The sequence below is a fragment of the Triturus cristatus genome, chromosome 10, assembly GCF_964204655.1.
Source record: "Triturus cristatus chromosome 10, aTriCri1.1, whole genome shotgun sequence".
In the NCBI taxonomy this organism is placed as follows: domain Eukaryota; kingdom Metazoa; phylum Chordata; class Amphibia; order Caudata; family Salamandridae; genus Triturus; species Triturus cristatus.
In genome coordinates, this window is record NC_140593.1 from 309187842 (window position 1) to 309210447 (window position 22606).

At 45.7% G+C, this 22606-nt stretch overlaps 1 protein-coding gene across 1 annotated transcript in view; it reads right to left on the bottom strand.

Annotated features, from left to right (window-relative positions):
* The window catches only part of LOC146789359 (ATP-dependent translocase ABCB1-like), a 502439-nt gene that overhangs the window by 424951 nt on the left and 54882 nt on the right, over positions 1-22606 (bottom strand). The window contains exon 4 of the mRNA XM_085631305.1: positions 2704-2887. Coding sequence (XP_085487431.1) covers positions 2704-2887 — 184 coding nt within the window. The remainder of the gene's footprint in view (positions 1-2703; positions 2888-22606) is intronic.

The window sequence follows — 22606 nt, forward strand, 5'->3', positions numbered from 1 at the left end:
TCTGCACTACGAATGACATGCAGGGCCTTTACGTTTTCAGATGTGGAGCCCCAAATGCAAACTGAAAGACTAGTGTGCATATTTCTAGACTTGGGATCTCAATAATGGGTAGAGTCCAAGCACAGAATGGGGAGGTTCAGTGAGAAATCTGAGGCTAGACATAGGGCCTGATTTAGATCTCGGAAGACGATTTACTCTGTCACAACCGTGACGGATATCCCATCTGCCGAACTATAAATCCCATTATATCCTATGGGATTTTTATTTCGGTGGACGAGATATGCCTCACCGTTGTTAAGAAGTAATGCATCTGCCGATATCTAAATCTGGCCCAGAGTCTCTACCAGAAAGAGCGTTACCAAAGGTTACAAACTTGTTCTTCTGATAGACTTTAAGCCTCATATTCCTCACCTTCTGAGTAGGTACCAAAGTAATAGCGGTATCAGCGGTAAACAGGAGTCCCGAATTCCACTAGAGGCGGAATGCATCTCAGAGTGAAAGAAGCCTTGGAAACTCCAACGTGCAGAACTGCTGACACTGTGCGTTTGCGGCAATGACAAGTATAACAAGCCAAGGTTCCCTCCATTTGCAAAAGAGACCTTGCACCACCTCTAGGTGTACCTGCCACTTGTGATCCACTAGGGCCTGATGTCTGAGCTCATCTGCCCTGGCGTTCAATAAGCCAGCCAGGTGGTTCACCACCAGGAAGATTCCTTGGCAGTCCAGCCCTTTATGGTATGGTATGGGCATCAGGAACAGATTCAGAACTGGAGCAGAGGGCAGTCGTGGCTGTGATGGTCCATCTGTTGCTCAGGGTAAACTTGCCGGCTGTAGCTCAGTGGGGCCAGAAGGCACGCCAGAGGGAGTCAGTAGAGAGCTAACGAACCAGAGCATAGCTGTATGGAACTCTTCGACCTGGCGCATCATGGCTGAAAGCCCTGGAAACTCGGATTTTGCCAGAACCAGCTACCGAATCAGATCCGAAGTTGAAAGACTACGAGTGCGGGAGTGAGATGGTTGGCGCTGCACATGCGCTTTGTCATGGCAGTTAGAATGGCACGAAAGAGCGAAACTCTGCTCAACTTCTTGTGTCTTTTTGTAATTACTAGAGGACTTGGAGTGCAACAAAGACCAGCCTCTAGAGCAGCTCAGACATCTCCCGGAATAGGAACGGGACTTAGATCGAGCCTTCAACTTGGAGCCGGACTAGGAATGGTCTGACACTGAGTCTTCTTCAGCAGCTGTCACAGTCTCCACAGTAATGGTCCGAGCCCAGACACCACAGGAAAACCTGGTTGGACTCTGCATCTGCTTGTGACAGTCCTTACAAGGCTTAAAGCCATCTTAGGGATGTCATCTTAGGAGTGACATACCTTGCACACTGGATACATTTTCAAAGAAAATCATGAAGGAAGGGTCTTGGAGAGACGACAGAATCTCCTGAACCGCGTCTGGAGACGCGGAGAGGAAGAAACTTTCATCAGTCCGCCGATATAGGCCCCACATTATATTTCCGGAGTGGAAAGGCGTCAGTGCAGTGTCACCTGGTGCCACATGCTGGCATGCAGAGGTACTATGGAAAGGTTTCCGCATCCAGTCTGATACCTTGGGAATATTCAAAAGGTGAGGAATCTACAGATATATCTTTGGTGTGTTCAAGGATGGGTCAGAGTACTAGCAATATTGGATTCAATGTTTGAGTCTGTTTGATAGCACATAAACAATAATACTATTTTTGTATCAGAACTTTTTATAACTACTGAAAAGTTCCTCATGCTATAAACATAATTATGTTATATGAGCAATCTTAACAGGAGGCTGAGGCACCAGACCATTGCACCTAACACCTTAGTAGGTAAAAGTTACAATACATTGGGGTAGTGCACAAATCAGGATGACCAGTCCTCTTAGTCTTCCACACAAGAGAGACTTCATAAACACTTGAAAAATTAAATGACTACTACTTTTTAGGATCGCAAAGATGTACACATCAATGCAACAGTTATTTCACATAATGCACAGATCCATTGTGTTTGTTCTTAAAATAAGACTTCTTTTTTCATAATCTTCATTTTCCTTAAAAAAACATCTTGTATAATTTAAAGTAGACAACGTGTTCCGCTCAAATGGACTTCAGATCTATCTGAAATTGGCTGCGACAGGTTCAGCGTGAACTATCATACTCACTGACTCATTGAGACCATTCAAACTTATTGTTGAAACCTTGAAAATGGAGAACCACTGGGTTGTTTCAAACTGTATTATTGGTTCTGGGCGTCTTAAATGTAGAATATATGAAGTGGGATGTCCGTTTGTGGACAATCTTTCTGATGAGGACCTGAGAGAATTACTTACCAATGAAGAATCATCTCAGTCTTTATACCACCCCAACGCATGTTCTTTTCTCACTTAGAGGAAACCCTTCATGAAGCACTGAAGAAGTCCTTTTGGACGAAAAGCATTGGCTACATTCAAATTAAAGAAGATTTTTTTTAAGAGAAATGAAGAATATGAAATTAAAAAGTCTCAGCTTAAGAACAATCACATTGGAGTCTGTGCATTATGGGAAATAACTATGTCGCATTGATGTGTAGATCTTTAAGATCATAAAAAGTAATTATGTTTTATGAACATAGGATACTAGCTGAGCCAAACTTTGCCTAAGAAAACAGTCAGGGCGATATTTTGCAGTTATGTTCTTACCTGTTAGGTTACCTGTCCAGTTTAATGGAAAGTTTGTTGGTATGAGGTCATGTGCACTATTAACAAAGCTGTCCGTCATTTCTCCAAACACTATCATCATCGCTGGAAGGCCTGCTCCATGACACACCGCCAGCACTGTACCGAACAGCATTAAACATTTATCCATAGAATCTGCAAATCGGAACTGGAAGACACAAGCAGGTACAAGAATTGTAGGTCATTTAACCTGCAAAGAGGGTCTGCCCTAGTATGAGACCACAGCTACGGCTTCTATGGTTTTCTGCCTTTATTCTTGAAAGAGCACCAGGCTTCAATGATGAATACCTTTTTTTTTTATTGTTATGTATCATTTTGTTAAATGGCATCCATATGCATTCAAAGTGTGACAAAAAGTTCGAGTGATATGCAAAGCAATATTTTAAAGTTGCGGAAAATAGCAAAGCCATGATAAGATTATCCCTAACATTTTATGAACTGGAATAGAAAAATGACTAGCTTTCAAAGGCGATCATTTTCCTTTCCTCCAAGTCAGTTTACTCCTAAGCAGCATTTCTGATTTATTTTATAATGCAACTGATGCAGCAGAGGTACAAAATTATATATTTAGAATGCAAAGGCGCTATGGAAGAGAAGGTCGCCGCCTAGAGGAAATCCGATTTTTTTATTATTAATACCTTTGGCAACTTCTGACCAATATACAACACACTTAGTGAAAAAAAAAGTAGAGAAAGTCTTTTAGGATCCCACAAATTATATGCAGATCGAAGAAATGGTTCAAAAGTTCTGGGAGGAGGGAGCCCCAAAAATTGTTTTTCACTCACCAATATAAAAAAGTATTTCCAAAAGGCAATTTTTCTCCGTGCATAACTCTGAAACCGCAGAAAGGATTGTCACCAAATGTTTGTGGCACATCAGTTTTTTGTTCCGGCCATTCAGTGCCTTTGAAGACATTTAGCAAAATATGAGACTCCAGTGTGCTGTCAAAGTATGTGCATTTGTCTAAAAGTTTGCACCTTACCGCGCATGCGCAACGTTCTGCCATATAATGAAGTAAGTTTGTGGATACCTCAGAAACAGTACGGAAAATGCATTTAAATGCAGTTTGTGCCGTCGGTCAGCATGGGGTTGGAGGAGCCTAACCCAAAGGCGCAACTAGAGCCAAATTGCGGGGAGGGGCTGCTAAGAATTTCGGGGGGAGGGGGGGATTAATTCTTCCAGCATTAGGCAGAGTGGAGATGAAGGGGTGAAAAAACAACAAAGCCTCGTTAACACGTAAATGGTCTTTTAACCCCTTCCCCGCTCATGACGGAACCGCTCCGTCATGAGCCACGGTTGCCGTGTGCTCATGACGGAGCGGTTCCGTCATGCCACGACCGTTGGCGGCCGCTCCGCCCACGCGGCGCTGTTTCCCCGCCTGTGCGGGGGGACAACGCAACTGGGCGGAGTCATGACGGAACCGTTCCGTCATGAGCACAGCTCAACCGTGGCTCATGACGGAGCGGCTCCGTCATGAGCACAGCGCCACCGCGCTGCCCCCCCGCACTCCCCAGCGCTGCGGCGGAATTCCCGCCGCAGCGAAAGGGTTAAAGATCTGTGATGTACTCAGGTGCGGCTGCGATAAGCTCAAAACTTGTCTGTGTGTGTGCACCCGAGAAGTTGTCTCAGCCAGGGCTGACACACACGACGGGGCGGGGGAGGTTATGGGGGGCTGAAGCCCTTTGAGCCCTATGGGTGTTGCGCGCCTGGGCCTAACCACACGGCCCCAGCGAAACATAGCTGATGAGTCTGACATATGGAGCTGTATCTTACAACAAAGTACTTAGCAGCTTTGTTAATATTTGTGAACTTTAGTTTAAATACACACGAGAGACAGGAAACACACAAACCTAAGTCAGAGTGGATGAAAGCCACGTCATGTCGGATAATGAATATTAGAGTGGAACATAAGGAACTTACACTTTCAAAGTACTCTGCAACTATTTCATTGTTTGTACACAAGTTACTAAACAGAAAATATACAAACACAAAAAAGAACCCTCCTCCCCCACTATCAATGCAAACCACCCCGCATACACAACACCATAGTGGAATATAAGGAGCTGAAATCTGTATATAAGAATTGGGCACAACTGTGTTCACAAACAATTAATGGAAAGGAGACATAAAAATAACATACAAGTCACACTTAAAGTCATCTTTTTGCAAACAATGGATATACCAAAACGCCACACTCCAAAATCAATACCAAACCTCTCACATAAGCAACACTACAGTGGAACGCATGGCATTTAAATTTGCACATATCAACTTTGCACCCTTATATGTGCCCACAAACACTAAACGAAATAGACACACTACAAACAAAATAGACAGAACACATTGTCAGGCACTGGGGGCGCAATCACCCTGGTAGCGAACCTTCATACAGCTCTTGAACTCCCACGAAGGGCAGCGATTCCCATTTGCAATTCCTGGAGTATTACATGCTGAAGGGTGCATGGGGAATGGCAACAGGTTTTTTCATTCAGACCAGGCAAGATCTGAGCATGGATATTGAATTGTTGTCTTAGTTCACCATAGAAGAGTTACTAAGTCCTTAATCAGTGCTCTGCAACTGTTGCTTCCATTGATCTACCTGAAGTGCCCCAGTGGCCGCCTGAGGGTTCTGGGTTCCTACATTTCCTGAAACTTTGCTAGCCATTCTGTTCCTTCTGTTCCATTAGCCTGGTTTTGCTTTGTTCGTTTTTCTTCAGTCAGGCTTCTCTGTTCCTTCAACTGCAAGCTTTTCCAGCATCTTCTCGGCTTATCCTCAGTTTCCTGTTTACCTGATCCACTCCAATTTAGCTTTTTCTGTCTACCACTGCCCTAATACTCTGTTCAGCTTTGATCCAGCCTGCTATTATTAAGTTATTCAGTTTAGCTAATTTCTTCCTGCTACTGCCAATCTCATGCGATACCATCATCAAAGGCTGCAATACAACCTTCCCAGAAGCTCTCAAGCCTGGCCAGATCCTCCTGCTCCTAAAGAAATCTACACTAGACCCTGTTGACTTTGTCAGCTACTGGCCCATCACTCACCTACCATTCATTGTTAAAATTATTGATAAAGCAGTCTATATCAATTCACAGATCACATCAATGCTTACCACCTCTTGCACGACTACTAGTCTAGTTTCAGATCACACTGCAGCACGGAGACTTTTACCTTATACATTGTAGACATTTAGTGGAAGAGGTGTGGCGCAGCGGCCAGGGCGATTGACTCTGGAACCTGGGGGCTCATGGTTTGATCCCAGGTGCCGGCGGCAGATCAGTCCAGCACCATGTGACTCTGAGCAATAGCTCGCTTAATCTTCCCGACGGACCCCAGCGCCTTGACACCTTCGGGTAATTGTTCGCGCTTTACAAATACTGGACAATGCCCTCTTGCCCACAGGTGAAGATGACCCCTGCCTTGTGATATTATCAGACCTATAAGCTTCCTTCTACAAAGTCGGCCACCAAACCCTCATTATCATCCTCAAGTCGTGAAGGGCATTTATTGACAATGTCCTTCACTACGTTTCCAATTGACACAAGTTTGTTCACATTGGCATATCAAGGTCTCAAAAGATCCCTGTCACATGTGGTGTCCCGCAGGGTTTCATACTGTCTCTTGTCATCTTCGACCTTCACATGGAGTCACTTGGTGCTCTACTCACAGATAAAAGCATCAAGATTCAGCATTATATTGATGATGCACAGCACTACTTGAAAGTCTCCTCTGCTTCAGATAACCAACACCTCCAACACTGCTTTCACATCATTCAGACCTGGATGTCGAGCACCTACCTGAAGTTCAACTCAACCAAGACAGAATTCCTATTTGCCAAGAATAGGAAACAATATACAGAACACACCTGGCTCAATGATATGAACCTTGATGGCTTCCAGCTACAACTGCCACAGAATGCCATATCACTTAGATTCACAATGGATACCATCCTCTCCCTCAAGGGACATATTGCCAAAAAACAGCATGGTACCAGCTCTCTCTTATAAAGTACGTCAATCTTTTTCTTCCAGAAAGCAACTTGAGAACAGCTGTATAAGTCCTTTTACTTTCACACGTGAATGGTGGTAATGCACTACTTCATGACCTCCCAAACTCAACACTGACACCCCTTAGTCGCATCCTGCATGAAGCAGCATATCTCATCCAGGGCCTGAGGAAATATGATCACATCCCTCCCACCACGATGGAACTCTGGCTTCCCTCACCAGCCTGTATCATCTTCAAAACCAGCTGCATCATTTACAAAGCATCACAAACAGCACTCGTGCTTCTCTTGCAGACAGGCTCACCATCTCTGTTGGGTCTCAGCACACCTACAACCAAGACACCTACAGCCAAGACACCATCATTTTGCAGACTAAGAAATTTAAAAAAAAAACATATAACAGGCCTTTTCCACCTATGCACCCAGGAGCCGGAACAACATCCTCGTATGCATCAGGACCGCCACAACCCTTCTCCAATTAAGGAAAGAGTTGAAGACTCACTTCTCTAACATTACATCACGCTGCCTTAAGGGCCACAACTCCACTTCCTCTCCTATTACTCGCTGACTTATAACAATAAACATCTGTTATTCAGCACAAAGATGCCCTTGGGTAATCGTGCACTTTACATATACACATGTTATGTTATGTTCTTAAAGGAAAAGACACACACACACACACACAAACTACATGCAACATACATTCAAAGTCATTTACATGTATTCACAAACAAGGACTCACAACAGGCACACAAAACACTGTAAGGTTGACTGAGAATACAACATGTAGATGTTTGTGAAGACTGAAACATGCAAAACATTAATCTAAAAAGGATTTTTAAAAATAATCTTTTTATAAACTACTTTGATGGTTCAGATGGACTTTGGGATGCTTGGGGAAGTGACAGAAGTATTACTGCGATGGAAGATTTAGAAAGTATCTCCTTCAGTCGCTGTAAGTATCGTGGTACACAAGACACAACAGTTGAAAATAATATTTTCCCACTCACCATCACCCAAGCAGAGGTTAGCTCAACAGATGTTGCAGACCACAGAACCAGTGACTTTTAAGTCATTTGCATAGATGTTGTTGATAAGGTTTTGCCTGTGTGCAGCATGGGTTGGCTGTCGTTCGCAATTTTGAAACCCTGGAAGTAGGTTGTGCCCTGAGGCCAACCTCTGCCACACATGGCCAAAAGTCGAGATCTGCAAAGGATGGATACTTGTGGCCCTGCAGCCATCCTTTGCTGTGCATGTGCAAGGCTGAAGGACATGTATCCCAGGGGTTGGCCTCCAACGGTCGGTTGGGGGTCGTGTACGGCAAAGCTGTGCGGTCAGCCTACAGCTGTAAATAAGAGGTTAGCTGCTAGGAACAGAGCGGTGGGGAATATGATTTTTAAAAAAAAGACATTAACTGCAAAACCAAAGGTTAAAGCAATGTTTTGGCTAGCTTTAATTATAAGATGGTAATGTACATTTAAAAAAAGGCCTCAAAATTGACTAAAAACCCCACAGTAAAAATGCCAGTATCGTTCCAAAATAACAGATTAAAGCCTCTGAAATTTGCCAGTTATGGTTAGATTTACTAACCACTTGTGTCCCCGTCATGCACTGCTTATGAAGTTACATATTACATCACTCATGACATGTTAAATGGTATCACTGATATCTCACAAGTGACCAAGATACACCTTGATCACCGATAATATCATCTAGGACTGTGCTGTTCGCATTAATTTGTGAACAGTAAAACATGTTTAAATAAAATAGGACAATGGGGCCCATGGCCATAAGCAACATAGAAACAGATGCAGTACCTGGCCTATGGCCACTCCCTCCAACCAAGTCCTGCTGTGCACAGCCTAAGGTCATACACAGTTGGGTTGGCTATCATAGGCCGGGTTGTGTGGGTTATCCATGGTGTACAGGGCTAAAGGCCATGTGCAGTGGGGTTTGCGTGCTCAAGACTGTTTCAAAGCAGGCCTTGCAGCAATTTACCATGGCACACAATTGATAGTTTTGTGCAGCTGAACAGGCTTATTGTGCATGGCCTGGCCAAAAGTCAGATCCTGCAGCCAAACCCCAACTGCGCACAGCCGAAGTCCATGTGTATTTGGGGTTTGGCGACCTGCGGAATGTTGGGTGCAGGGCCTGGGCAAAGAGTACCTTTATGTTGTGCATCACAGTGAGATATGGTCTCACATGTTGAATGTCCCCGGTTTGTTGCCTGGACAGTGTTAGGTGGTGGTTTGGGAGTGGGTTAGAGAGGGGGAGGGAGGTTGAGTAGGCGAGGGGGGTTGAGTGGGGAAAGGTTGGGAGGAGGGTAAGGAAAGGGGTTGAGGAAAGGGAGATGAAAGATATAGAATAGAACAGTAGGAGAGAGGAGAAAATATGGAGAGCGCATTTAGCAAGAGAAGTAGGTAGTGTAGAGAGGATCTGAAGAGTAAGAGCAAGTGTCTAAGTACCCAAAAGGGGTACATAGGAGGACCTATCTGAGAGTGGGCGGTGACGGCCTTGAGTGGTTGAGCCAAGGATCCAGAGATCCTGTGTTGCCATCCCTTTGGTAGTTTAGAAGTGTACTAAATGTCTACGGTTGTGCGCAGAAGTGATGTATGTGTGTTAAGAAACTGGTGGTTGATGTGTCCAACGTCAGTTCGGTGAGGGCCTGCAATCCCAGTACCATAGTGTAGTAAGTGAGATGGTTTTCTGTCATAATATACAGCTTTTGGGGTGTTGGTGTGTGCCAGTGTGTACCAGAAACAATATATTGAACCTAATATTATAGTCATGTTGAACATTTTGTACATTTGAACAGTTAGGTATATGATTATTAGTAGCAAGGACCAAGCTTGTGTAACCAATTCAAGAAGCTGAATTAGTTCAAGAATTTGAGCCACAGGAAGAAAAGACCGGCTGTGCTACTTTAGCTTGCCGGCAGACCCTTGGGAAGTAGGTACTTAGGATGTTAGAGTGTGCCCGGGGGAGTAAAGAGTTAGGAGGTTAGAGTGTACAGTTTGAGCGGATCTGTGGCTGCTATTAAGTTGTAGTTGTTAGTAGGAAGATCTGGATACTGAGTGTTTATTGAGTTCCTGCAGGATGATTAGGAGGACATTTTTAGGTCTTGAATGTCAATAATGTATGAGTCCAAGACTGTGGGTTCTTCAAAGATGGCGGTTTTCCAGTTGAATCTTGTTTGTATTCGTGCACGGCCAATGAAGGAAAATTGTATGGCCATGTCTTTAAGAGTTTGACGTTGGGATAGGAACGCTTTCCATTTTTTGACAGCCTTTAGAATAGTCTTGGGAAATCCCAATTGAAGAGCCTTGCCATTTGATTCTCTGCATCTTTTTCATCTGTGTGAGGATAGCCTCGGTGAGCGAGTAGCGGAGGGGTCTGAACATGAGAGCTCTTAGGACTTTGCTGTTTTGGGGTTTGTATGTTGGAACTCTGTGTGCGCAGGTTATTTCAAAGTCTTTGGAGAAGTCCAGACAGAGCTCCTGGGGAATCAATTTTTCAATGAATGCAGTACAGGAAAGGGCCTGGCCTTCCATTCCCTCTGGAAGACCAAAGATTCGAAGGGTACCCCTTCTATACCTGTCCTCAAGCTCAATGATGTTCCTTTCCAGCAGGGCCAGTCTCCCAGAGGTGGTCGATTATGTTTTAGAGCAGTTGTGCTTATGGTCTTCCAGGATGTTTATACGTGATTCTATTTCTGCCACCCACAGAGAGCATTTCCTGTTATAAGGATGTGAGGTCGCACTGCATGGCTTCCGTGGTGGTCTTTGTTGATTGTGTGAGCACCTGTAACATGTTTAATTTCTGCATGATTAAGTCTAGTTGATTGCTGTAAAGTGCAGCGGGGGGAAGTATGGTGTAGCAGTTAGAATACCGGGTTTAGCCCTGACCCCTTCTCTTGGGTGGTACACTTGACTATAGTAAATAAGGATTACAGGAGAATTCCCCTGAGAACCCAGTGGAGATTACCATAGTATTGCCACAGGTTAGAAGCTGCTTCTTACAATGGACGCCTCTCCAATTATGCTTTAGAAGGTAGCAGCGAACATCTTGGGGTCAGGCATAAGCTGGCGGTTCTTTGTATTAGTCATCTTGGTGTGCACATAGTAGCTAGTGCAAACCAAGTCACCTACCGCATAAATGGTGTCTAAAGGCAGTATGTGCTAAACCTCTTGGTAATGAGGCACCAAAAATCACTAAGGCTCGTCAGAGTATCTCAGCTTCGTGATGTCCCCGTGTTGGCCATTTTATGGTCAGGTGGAGTGATCGGCACAGGACCACCATGCAGGATAAAAGGTGTTTCTTTCTTCGAGGCAATGCAGGAGTTAGATTGTTAGCTTCCCTGCAAATTAAACAACCCAGGGCTTGTCTTGGTTGGTCGCTGAAGGCATTTTGGAAGATTGTAACGATGTAATAATCTCCGGGCACTGCAGAGCTTGCTGGCTAGGCATCCCTCTTTTTCGGGCGGTAGTCACACCCCTAACTTAAGCCTAGATGCTTTGTGCCAAGCTACCAGAGGGTGAGCAGAGTTTAATTTAGGGGTTGCCTGCTTCTTACCCTGACTAGGACTGAGGCTGCTGCCTGACTTCGGCTCATACCCAAGTCAACCACCAAACCAATTTGTAACAGTGAATGTGTGTTTTGCTCTTTTTCCTCATGCAAAAGTATGTGTGTGATTTTATATGAGAAAAAACATTCCACTGAACTTTTCAAGCAGCATGCTTGGCAACCTGCAACTGGCGATGCTATCAGGAACATCTGGAATGTTTTGTGAATTCCTAAAAGCCACAAAGCTGTGCCCATGCAAGGGTGCAGACCTGTGACTGCAGATTTACAACACTTTACAAGAAGCGGACCTAGTGTGAGCAGAAACCATTTTATGTTATTTACAACAGCTGAAATGACTCCTGAGACACAAAGAAAAAGAAAAAGATGGCCGGGTGGGAGAGGTCACTCAAAAACAATAGATTTCTTGGCTTGGCTGAGGGGCCGGTGACCCACAAACTCATGCGGCCAGAGTCCCATTTGCTCCCAGCCTTACCCAGTCATGGGATAGTGATATATGGAAATATGTGGTCTACTTCTCTTTTGCCTTAGGGTTTTGACAAGGGAGATTCATGACCTATTTACTCATCTGGAGTGGAGACAGGGACAGGAATCCCAGCAGGATGAGTTTCCACCAGATCACCTCTACCAGGTCCCTAGCTTTGTCCAAGGGCCAGGGAGTATCAACCCAGAAACAGGCGACCCATTTCCTAATGCTCTAAGCCAGCACCATATCTTTTCCTAAGGGAAGGGAAGCACAGTTTATGTGCTCTTTCAATCAAGAGGATTGTCTGCTGAGGATATTTATCACATTGGAAAACTAACAGGCTTTAAATAGCATCTTGCCCCAAGTTTGGCTTATGAGCCGAAGGCTTTCTGTGAACTGCCTTTTGCAGTGCCCAGATCCTATCTCTAATGCACCTAGTTTTCGCTGCACAAAACTTCATGACTAAATGCATGGCCTGCAGCTGACCACAATGGGCAATGGCAAAGTGGTCTACAGGTATGGGAATCTTAAGTGCAGGGTGTGCTAAAAAATAACAAACGTAAAAAGTATCTATTCTGAGTAATGTCATATATTTATGATAAGTCTGGCACAATTGTATAGCACAGATTTTGTGGTAACAGAGGGTAAATATCGCCATGGGACTTTAAATTGAAAATTCTTCTATTAACTTTCTACCCCTTGGGGGCATGGCCGAGACATTAAAAATGGCGACACGTAAGCCCTAAGCTCCATCCCGGCCCACCCCGCATTCTCCGCCATCAGGCCGAGAGACCACGGTGGTGGGAAGTGCAGAGGACCAGGTGCTGCTCTGCCGACACTGGAGTGGTGGCATTGGACTTGCTGCTAGTGTGCTGAGGCAAGATTCTGGGCCAGAGGCAGCCATGACTCGGCGGGGCCGCGGGTGTCAGTGACCGGCTTATGAGTGGGGCTCATGCGAGAGCGGAGATGGTGCGCAGAGACCCGAGGTGGGGACTGGCTCCTCTGCACTGGGGCAATCGAACTCCACAGTGAATCACAGCTGCTGGAGGGAACCAGAGACTTGAGGCAGGAGTCCCACTAATGATGGCTGAGAGCTTTCACAGCGGGGGGAGGGCGTAGGAGGCCTGGCGGCGCAGTGAGGTACGCATTAAGAGACCCTGGAAGGCTCCAGAGACCAGAGGCTGTTATCGGCGTGGGAGGTCGGGGCCAACATAGAGGCCCGGTGAGTGTAACACCAGAGGCGGTGCTGGCGCGGTGGAGGGTTGGATGAAGTCCTAGGCCCTCAATGCTGCAGTCATCGGCGAAATGAGCATTGCTGAGACACGTGATGTGGTAGGCCTCCCCCCCCCCGCCGGGGACAAAGGAACCAGTAAGCCGGCACCACCAGAGGAGCACTCTACTCCCTCCTCCGTCCCTCTGGCAGCCTGTCTTCGCTGTCCGCTGTCCTACCCGCGACAGGCGCCAGGACTGTGTTGGGAGGCCTAATCTCACCTAAATGCTGGCGCATGGATTGCCTACGCTGGGCCCCTGGGACAAGGGGCAGTGTCAGGAGGCCTGGGGCGCCTTATCGGCCGGAGAGATGTGAGAGGTCAGGGCCCTCCTTCCAGAGGCCCGGTGACAGCAAGAGGAAAAGTACAGTGGGTACGGCTGAGGCCTGTCACATCACGGGGTACTCCCTTTGCTGAGTCTGGTGTAGGTGCCCTCAGTGGGACGAGAGCAGATCGGACCCCTGAGGGAGTGACAGAGCGGACGGCAGGAATACACAGAGAGAATCCTTCCTCCCTCCTACTCCTCTGGATGTATGCTTGCCTGGCTCGAGACCCGTAAGAGAACTCGGCCTTGGTGAAGAACTAGACCCTCCCCCCTAATATCCTAACTACCCAAGGGCGACCCTGAAGTGAGAACCCGGTGCCCAGAAAGCAAAGGAGTGAATCCAGGTCTGATGCAGACTGGCCGGCTGCAGCAGGATTAAAAAGACAAGGGATGGGGCATCTTAGGACACTGAGTACTGGGGTTGCTTGCTGGCATAGACCGTGGGGCCCAGCTGAAAAACAATAAAGGAATACTTACAGAGAAGTGGGGCCTGGAGCACGTGCCCCCAACAACGAAATTGCCAGTGTGCCTAGGGGGATTCCCGCAATCTGGGAGTTCTATGTGAACTGGAAAACTGGAAACTACGACTCCCCGGAGTCTGAAAGGTGAGGTTGAAGTTGGGAGGCTTAGGATTACCGCCTTCTAAGTGCATATTTGAACCACCAGTCGGCAATATGGAGAAACAGAGACGGGGGACACAGCCAACCAAGAGAGAGGCCTCTACGACACCTCCGGAAGCAGAGGAAGGTTGGCGCAGAAGTCTAACTCCATTAGCATCTAGAGTTGCCCGCTATCGCAGATACTAAGCCACCCTACAACAGCATATTGGAGTGGTATCAGTGGGCCTGTGACTCTTACAGGCAGAACACCAAAAGCTGGCAGACAGAGTGAAGGGAGTGGAGTGTTCAGCGGCTGACCTGCAGCCGGAACAAAAGGCAACAACCTCCAAGATAGAGGAGCTCACGGCCAGAGTGGCAGTCCTGGAAAGACAGGCCGAGGACACGGAGGGTCGCAGTCGACGTGCAACATAAGGGTAGTTGGTATCCCGGAAGGAGCCGAGGGATCGGACATGGTAGCATTCCTAGAAAAATGGCTGTGGACAGAAATAACTCCGTACCGTCTCTCAGTTTTTCGCGCTCGAGAGGGCACATCGAGTGCCTGCCTATACCCTTGCACCTGGGAGACTTCCCCGCCCTATGGTGCCAAGATTTCTCTACTATAGAGATTGCAACAGCATACTACAGCAGGCCAGCATCCATGGTCGCTCTACGCTACCAGGTGTCTCCAACGAGTAGCTTGTGAGCTACTGTACCTCTCCAGCTACCTCCGAGTGCAGCCCAGCTTATTAAATTAGCAAGCTTTTGCTTGGTTGAATTATTATACACATAATAAAATTTAAATTATACAACACTAATAATATTAGTAGCTCTCAATGCGTTTCATTGAACATAAGTAGCTCTCAGTACAGAAAAGGTTGGATACCTAGAAGATAGCAAAGTGCTGTTATTCCCAGATTGCACGGCCAAAGTACAGGCCCATCGAGCATCCTTTCTGGAAGGAAAAAAGGCCCTTCAAGAGGCAGGAATTCAATACTCCCTAATGTTTCCAGCAAAACTCCGAATCATTCTTGATGGTACGACTCACTTTTGCGATTTCTCTGAGGAGACATGGTCCTTGTTAGAAGCTTACAAAGCGGATGCATCTTTACAGAAAAAGCAGTTGGGCTCCCATGCAGTGAAATATCCCACCAGGAAGAAGCAACGTTGTTCAAGGAGGAAGGCAAAGTTACAGAAACCTACAGCCTCACAGACTGAGCAAGATAGGAAAGCAGCACTACAGGTTGTAGTGCAGATCATGACCCCACAGAAGCAAGACAGGGCAACAGATGCTTCATCGGAATTGAGGTATGCGGCCTCAGACTCAGGGGACTCCACTGGCAGTGAGACATCTGCCAAAAGTGACTCCTCGATTGGCAGATGATATCATATGAGAACTGTTGATAACTTTATTAGAACCCTGCTGCGCCCCTGTACTTGCACCGGAGGGGATTGTATGGGAATATAGTATAACCTTTTTGATTGTCCCTCTGGGAAACGGAGGGCAATGGAAACGCGGTGCACCCATGGGAAACCGGAGCGACTCTTAGACTAGAGGAAGGCCGGTATCAGCGCCAGGGGCTTGATCCATTTCAAGGCTCTCTCCCCCATAGAGTGTTCTACCTGGCCAAATGATAATGTTTTGGTTTGTTTACAGGTTTGGACGGCTAGCTGTTGTGCTGCTGCCCTTGGGTGAGGTAGTTGTTTTTTGAGAGTGACGATTGAGCGTCCAGGGGTCCGATCATAATGCTGCTCTGACTATGGGGCCTGGCCCGGCAACAACATTGGGAACTGCGGAGGGGATGACATACCTTCTACCTCAATGACAGATATGAATACTTCCAATAGGGAAATAAAACTACTGTCCTGGAATGTCCGGGGAATGGGATCTCCTGCCAAACAGCATCAAATTGACAGTTATATCCGCCATAGGAGAGCGCACATAGTGATGCTAAAAGAGACACATCGCACAGCGGAAGAAGGCATTCACCTTCACCGGAGATGGCGTGGTCAACTATTTGCGACCTCTTACTCTGCATATTCGCGGGAAGCCCTGTTATGGGTAAGATCCGATACCCCATTTGAGGCAACGCATACCCTTATTGACCCAGAGGGACAGTATGTAATAGTGGAGGGCAGAATATTGGGCAGGGAGGTGACACTTGGGAGTATATATGCTCCAAACCAGGACCAGACATAGTTCTTTCAGCAACTATCCAGACCCTTGTCGGGGGGTAGCAGCGAGTGACCTGCTCTTGGAAGGGGACTTCAACTGTGTGGCAGACATACATTTAGATAGATCCACTCCCCCAGTAAGGGGTATGCTGGCGTCTGCGATCTCAAAGGGTTTCTGCAACCGGATAGGGCTCTGGGAACTAATAGACATTTGGAGACTACAACATGAGCAGCAAAGAGACTACTCCTACTTTTCATCTCTTTATTGCTTGCACACTCGATTAGACATGTTTCTCTGCTCGGCCCAGCTAAGCTCGGTGGTGACTAGCACAGAGTACCTGGGACTTACTTTATCTGACCACAGCCCATTGCTTCTGAGCCTCTCCGCTGTCTGTGAATGTGTGGCCATTCCGGTTTGGCGTCGTGACCCCGCTCTTTAGGAAGACACCTGTTTTAGAAACTTGTTGCAAACTTCTATCTCAGATTACTTCCAGGAAAGCCAGGGTATGGCGAGTAACTTTCTGGTTGATTGGGATGCGTTTAAAGGGGTGGTGAGAGGCCAATGCATGGGACAAACAGTGGGCACGTGATGAGAACTCAGTAGAGAACTCCACACACTTGAGGCTCAGATGCCTCCCTAGACACTAGACTTGGGGTGGGAGAGGAGGCACAGAGGCAGCTTTCAGAGGTCAAGTGTAAACATAATGCAGCCCTGGAAAGGTTGTGTTTGCTAGATCTCCACACTTACCAAGAACAGCAGCAAGCGGAGTGTGGACGATCAGGAAGGCTATTGGCTTGGCTAATTAGGCCTGAGAGTAGGGGCACACCCATCACCCAGTTACGGTCTAAAGACGGGGCAACACTGTATTTGCCTAAAGTTATTAATTCCACCTTCTGGGAATACTACACCACCTTATATGCATAGTTGAGGGAAGTACCATCAGAATTAATAGACGAGTACTTAGAAGCACTTCAATTGCGTGTGCAGAAACCACTGGGGGAAGCAATATCTACACGAGAAATCCGTGTCGCTATCAAAGACATGCCCAAGGGAAAAAGTATGGGACCGGATGGGCTCCTCGCAGTTATATTCCATTTTTGTATCACTCCTTGCCTCCCGCCTGGAGAGGGTATACGCAGACTCACTGCATGCTGGTCGACTGTCGACTTCTACTAGAGAGGCATTAGTGGTCCCCTTGTGGAAAACCAAATCTGGAATGGCCAGTGCATCGGAGTTTCACCCACTCTCCATGTTAAACATGGATTTCAAGGTACTCAGTGAAATATTTGCCACAAGACTGCTCCTACACATGCAAGGCCTGATCCATGCTGATCAAAATGGATTCATACCAACTAGATCAATCTCAGGGAACCTCAGAAGGTTATATCACGTCTTATTCCACCATAACATAACCGACTACCCAGATGCCATGAGATGGGATTTTTTAATGCTTCTTATGAAGAAGATGGGATTGGCTTCGATGGGTACAGTTGCTTTATACTTGTACCACATCAAGGGTCAGAACAGGAGTCGTTGTTTAAGCCTCCTATGATATTCAGGGTTGCCCATTCTCCCCTCTATTGTTTCCCTTAGCTATTGAGCCATTAGCAGAAGATTTTAGGCAGGGAACACATAATTTCCTTTTATGCAGATGACTTATTGCTATATCTGAGAGCTGGTGTCCAGGGGATAACCTATGCCCTGAACAAACTGGAGTAGTTTGTGATTCTGACGGGACTCTGAGTTCAAGTTGCATCCAGGACGCATATTTTCCCAGTAATGGCATCATCACCTCAGCCTGTAGCCCTCCCGACAGGTATTAACTGGGCTCCTAGCTCCTTCAAATATCAGGACATACAAGTGTTCCATGAACAAACTGATTTTATGGAAGGCAACATTGGCCAAGTGATGTGCTCCCTTAAAACATTATTATCGTTTTGGAGCTCCATTAAAATACCAGTTATAGCCAGAGTGGCATTGTCCAAAATGGTCATGCTTCCACGGCTATTTTATTATTTTGTTACCCTCCCAGTGGTGGTCCCAGAGTTGGTTTAGAGATTTGGACACGATGCCGAGAGACCTGCTCTGGGATGGGGGGATGACATAGAGTTTCACTGGCAGTGTTGCGGAGGGCTCCGGAGATGGGTGGACCAGGTGCCCCAGACTTTATAGCGTACTACCTGGCGGCTCAACCTCAATAGCTAGCCCAGTGGCTAGACAAGAGGAGATTGGAGACAAAAGGCACTAGGACGCTGATGGACTTCCAAGGGTTGCTGCTCTCGAAATTCTTAAATCCCAAGATCCAGACACATGCTCCTGGGGCTCTCTTGCAGGTAGTGTTGAAATGTTGAAATAGATGTCTCCGATGCACAGTAAGGGTCCTCCTCCATGCGCCTGACCTTCCCCTGGTGGGACTCCCACGAGGTGACACTTCCACCCTCTTCACAGCAAGTCAACTCCGAGACTGGTCATTTCCTAAATTATCATGGAATGATGGGCACTTTCAGTGCTATGTGATGGGGAGGCAGACGAGAACCTGACACACACGCAGTACTACAGGCGATGGTGACATTGGGGGCAGTGCGGCACTAGGTTAAATCTCACCTGCCACCGACTTAACATCATGTATGGGACTCTGGGGCAACAGTGCCCCAGATGTGGAACACAGGATGTAAGATTTGCACATATGGTGTGGGATTGCCCAGGCCTGCGTGATTACTGGCGCCGGATTGTAGATGTACTTAATGAAGTGTTGGCATGTTCGTTGCCCTGTACGGCAGAGGTCTGCCTTCTGGGATTGTTTCCCAGACCTAAAGCTATCAAAGTGGGAACTAAATTTGCAGATTTAGCACTGGTCCTAGCACGAAGGAGTATCACCCTCCGATGGCAGACAAAGATAGGACCTAGATTAGTAGATTGGGAAAGAGATGTGGCCCCCTGGGCCAGGGCAGAGGAGAGGGCATTAATATAAGAAGACAATCAAGGAATGAGGCGTCAGGCAATTGCGGGACTGTGGTCTGAGGGGATGCAGGCATGGGATGGCAAGGGGGAAAGCAATAGGGAGAGCCCTCCTGGTGGCACCCGTATTGGGGACCAACTAGTGGGGAGTCCCAGACTTTCTCCAACAAACCCAGAGGGGTTAGGTGGGAAGCCCAGTCGAAATTAGAACCCCCCCCCCCCCCCAGCTAGACTGCAGTCCTAGAGACCCCTATATGTCAGAGAGTAGTATTTACTACATAGATGCGCAATTTACAATATATAACATGACTATTGACCCGAGGATGCCATGTTTGTTAAAATGTTTACTATTTTACAAGTTGCAATATGATTTTATTATATTGTATTGGGATATCTAATACGAGGCAACATTTACAACCCCCCTGAGGAATAATGTGAAATAAAGGCAACAAACGAAAAATTCCGAAATTAAAGCTATTGGTAATGTTTATTAACCCCTGGACTATACCAAAGAAATATGTGTGTATATTAAGAACTGAATAACCCAATTGTCCCAATTGCTTGTCCTTCCCTATGATGCCTTTATGTACATACACATGTATTAGTATGAAAATGCCAATAAAAAGATATTTAAAAAAAAAAAAAACTTTGCTTCCCCTTAACTAATTTGTATGAAATTTAAAGTAAACGCACATACTTGAAAGAACCAAGCATTAGCTTCATTTCATTGCAGATATTTTCTCAGGGGCATCCAAACGTACGAGGAGGAAACTTTTTAACAACACACATTAGTGTAATTTGTGATACAGTACATTATGAATTTGTTCAAGAATTTCGGGCCTCATGTACAAGGGTGTTTGTGTTCGCAAACCCTCTGATTCAGTAAATCAGAGGGTATGCGAAGATTAAAACCATTTTTTTAAATGTACTAAGCCATTGAATGATTTGGAAAAGGTTTTCGGAATCATTACATTTGTTTAGGAAACCATACCACATTGGTAATTGGAAGGCGTTGGGAGTGTCCCTTTCAAATACAGATTCCTTATGGTATTTATTAATGTTTTGCGACCAGAATCCAGACACAAAACATTATTTTACTGACACCCAGAGGGCCTATTCCTCTTTTTGAATGTTGAGTAAACGTTTCTGGGAGTAGGTAGTGGTTCATGGATTCACTGCTTACTCTTCAAAAAAGTTTGTGAAACTTTACATTTTTATGTTTTTTAAACGCAGCCAGTTTTTCTTTGAGGAAAAGGAGATGTATTTAAAAAACATGTTGGCTTTACTTAGAAGCAATCAGCCATGGCAGTCTGCTGACTCCCGCAGTTCACTATCCCTGAAACGGCAACAAACCATAGTAGGCTGAAATTTGCAATCCACCTGCTTAATGTGCATGAGGCAGGTCAAAATGCGCCTGACTATGATTTTGTGTTTTGCAAACCAACCTTTTTTACTAAAGAGATTGATTCTTAAAACATCAATGCATTTGGTAAAACTCAGTTAGCAAATTGCAGCTACTTGAACCAAATGCACTCTTCGTACATGAGGCCCTTAGTCCTTGTATGCACAAATATTCATGCATTTCAATAATCGCTATAATGTGTGGTTCTGTACCTTGTTTTATTTAGGGCTGACAGGTCAGTAACATGAACCATCTCCACTCCTAGATGCATACCCATGACCACCAAACTGTCTGCAACTGGATAGAAATATAACTGACCAAAATAATATCAGTACCTTAGAGAAGCATATACTCTTCTGAATGAAGGAAAGTTTATTTTATCTGACTGGGAATATAAAAATGGGTTTGCGCCTTTGAGAGTCTGCTTAATACCAATACACCCCTAACTTTCAGTCGGTCTGTGACAGTGAGAAAAAGTCTAACCCATAAAACAATATAAAAAAATCTTGAAATCGACATTGACGGTAAAATGCCCTTCCAGCCATCTGAGGTCTTCTGAACGACTTCGAATTTACCGATTTTACCCAAGTATTTACCCTTCCATGATTGGTCTCCAGCAATAATGTCTACTGGTCTCCAAAGCACTCTAATCCTGTTCACAAAGTGCCTCAACCTCAGAAAGAGCACAAACATCTCAGATGCCCTGAAGTGCCATCAGTGGCTTCTTCTACAGCAAAGGATCAAGTTAAAACTATTATGCATCATGTACAAAGTACTCCACCATACGGACAAAGAATGGCGCTATCTTGCCACACCACAAGGAATTTCACACCTTCAAATGCTACACACCTATGCCCAATCAAGCCCAGACAACTAAAAATGCTCTGCCATCAGCTCTGATCTTGATTCCACTTTAATGTGTCCAATGATCTTTCTCCAATTTGGGAAAGAACTTAACACCTTCCTTTTCATACATGCTTACAACATTCAGAGGACCACCACCTCCTGCCCCATCACAGTTAATGACACTAAGCTTCATCAAGTTCTCTCACACTCAACTGATGCCACAAGGTGGAATGAATCTCTGATTAACCAAATTTATTTTATCTTCACCTAGTCCTCCCTTGTGTCAATAAGGCAATCTGTTAGCATTACACAAAGCTCCATCAACAAATAAATAATCAAATATGGTTGAAAACATGTATAGTCTTGTAAAGAGTATACAGGTTGAAGAGAAGGTTCAGTGATTACTATGACGGCGTAATCCAAGGTCAACATAGGAATTTTAGAAATTCATGCCACTTGAGAGTTTTGGATTTGGACAAGGGAAGGGACATGTACTAGCCCAATTCTCATGGGGTTTAACCCAGAGGATACTTTTTGTTGTCCATCTCGCCTTGCTTTAAGGCAGAGGGGTGGTTATACCATTTCCCTCATTCATTGCTCAAGGCTATAGGGGGTATCCCCAGTTGCCTTGGCCAAGGGCAGGGAAGTCTTAGTTTCACCCTCACCGTGCCCAAGGGTATGGGTGATGCGCATTTTACCTACTCATATGCACAAGAGCAAGAGAAGTGTTGTTAGAGCAAAAGACGTCTCACGCTTCAAGCAAGCATGGTGAAAGTATATTTCTACCTTACCTTCCCCAGATGGTGTCCCTTACCCATGTCATTTTGCGTCTCCCCTGCGCTTTGCAATAGAGATGGAGGGTATTTTATGTACTTGTTCCCACCTTGCCCAAAGATGGAGGTGAAGTTCCCATACTTGCCTTGCCCAAGGCTATGAGATGGTGGGCATTTACAGAATTCGCCCCACCTTGCCCAAAGGAGCAAATAGATTTTATACACATTCCCATATTGCCCCAGCTTGGTGCGGTGTGCAGTCTTCACCTCATATTGCAGAAGGACAATACCCTTGGCTTCTTCTAACACTGCCTTGGACAACAGAGGGGTGCTATATTTTCAGTCCCACCATCCTACAAGGGAATGTATTTCCCATATTTAGTGATCCATATTCATGAACATGAGGCGAGTCTTAAAAATGAAAAGGAAAGCAGATTGCAGTTACCAATGATAAAAAACCCTTTATATATTC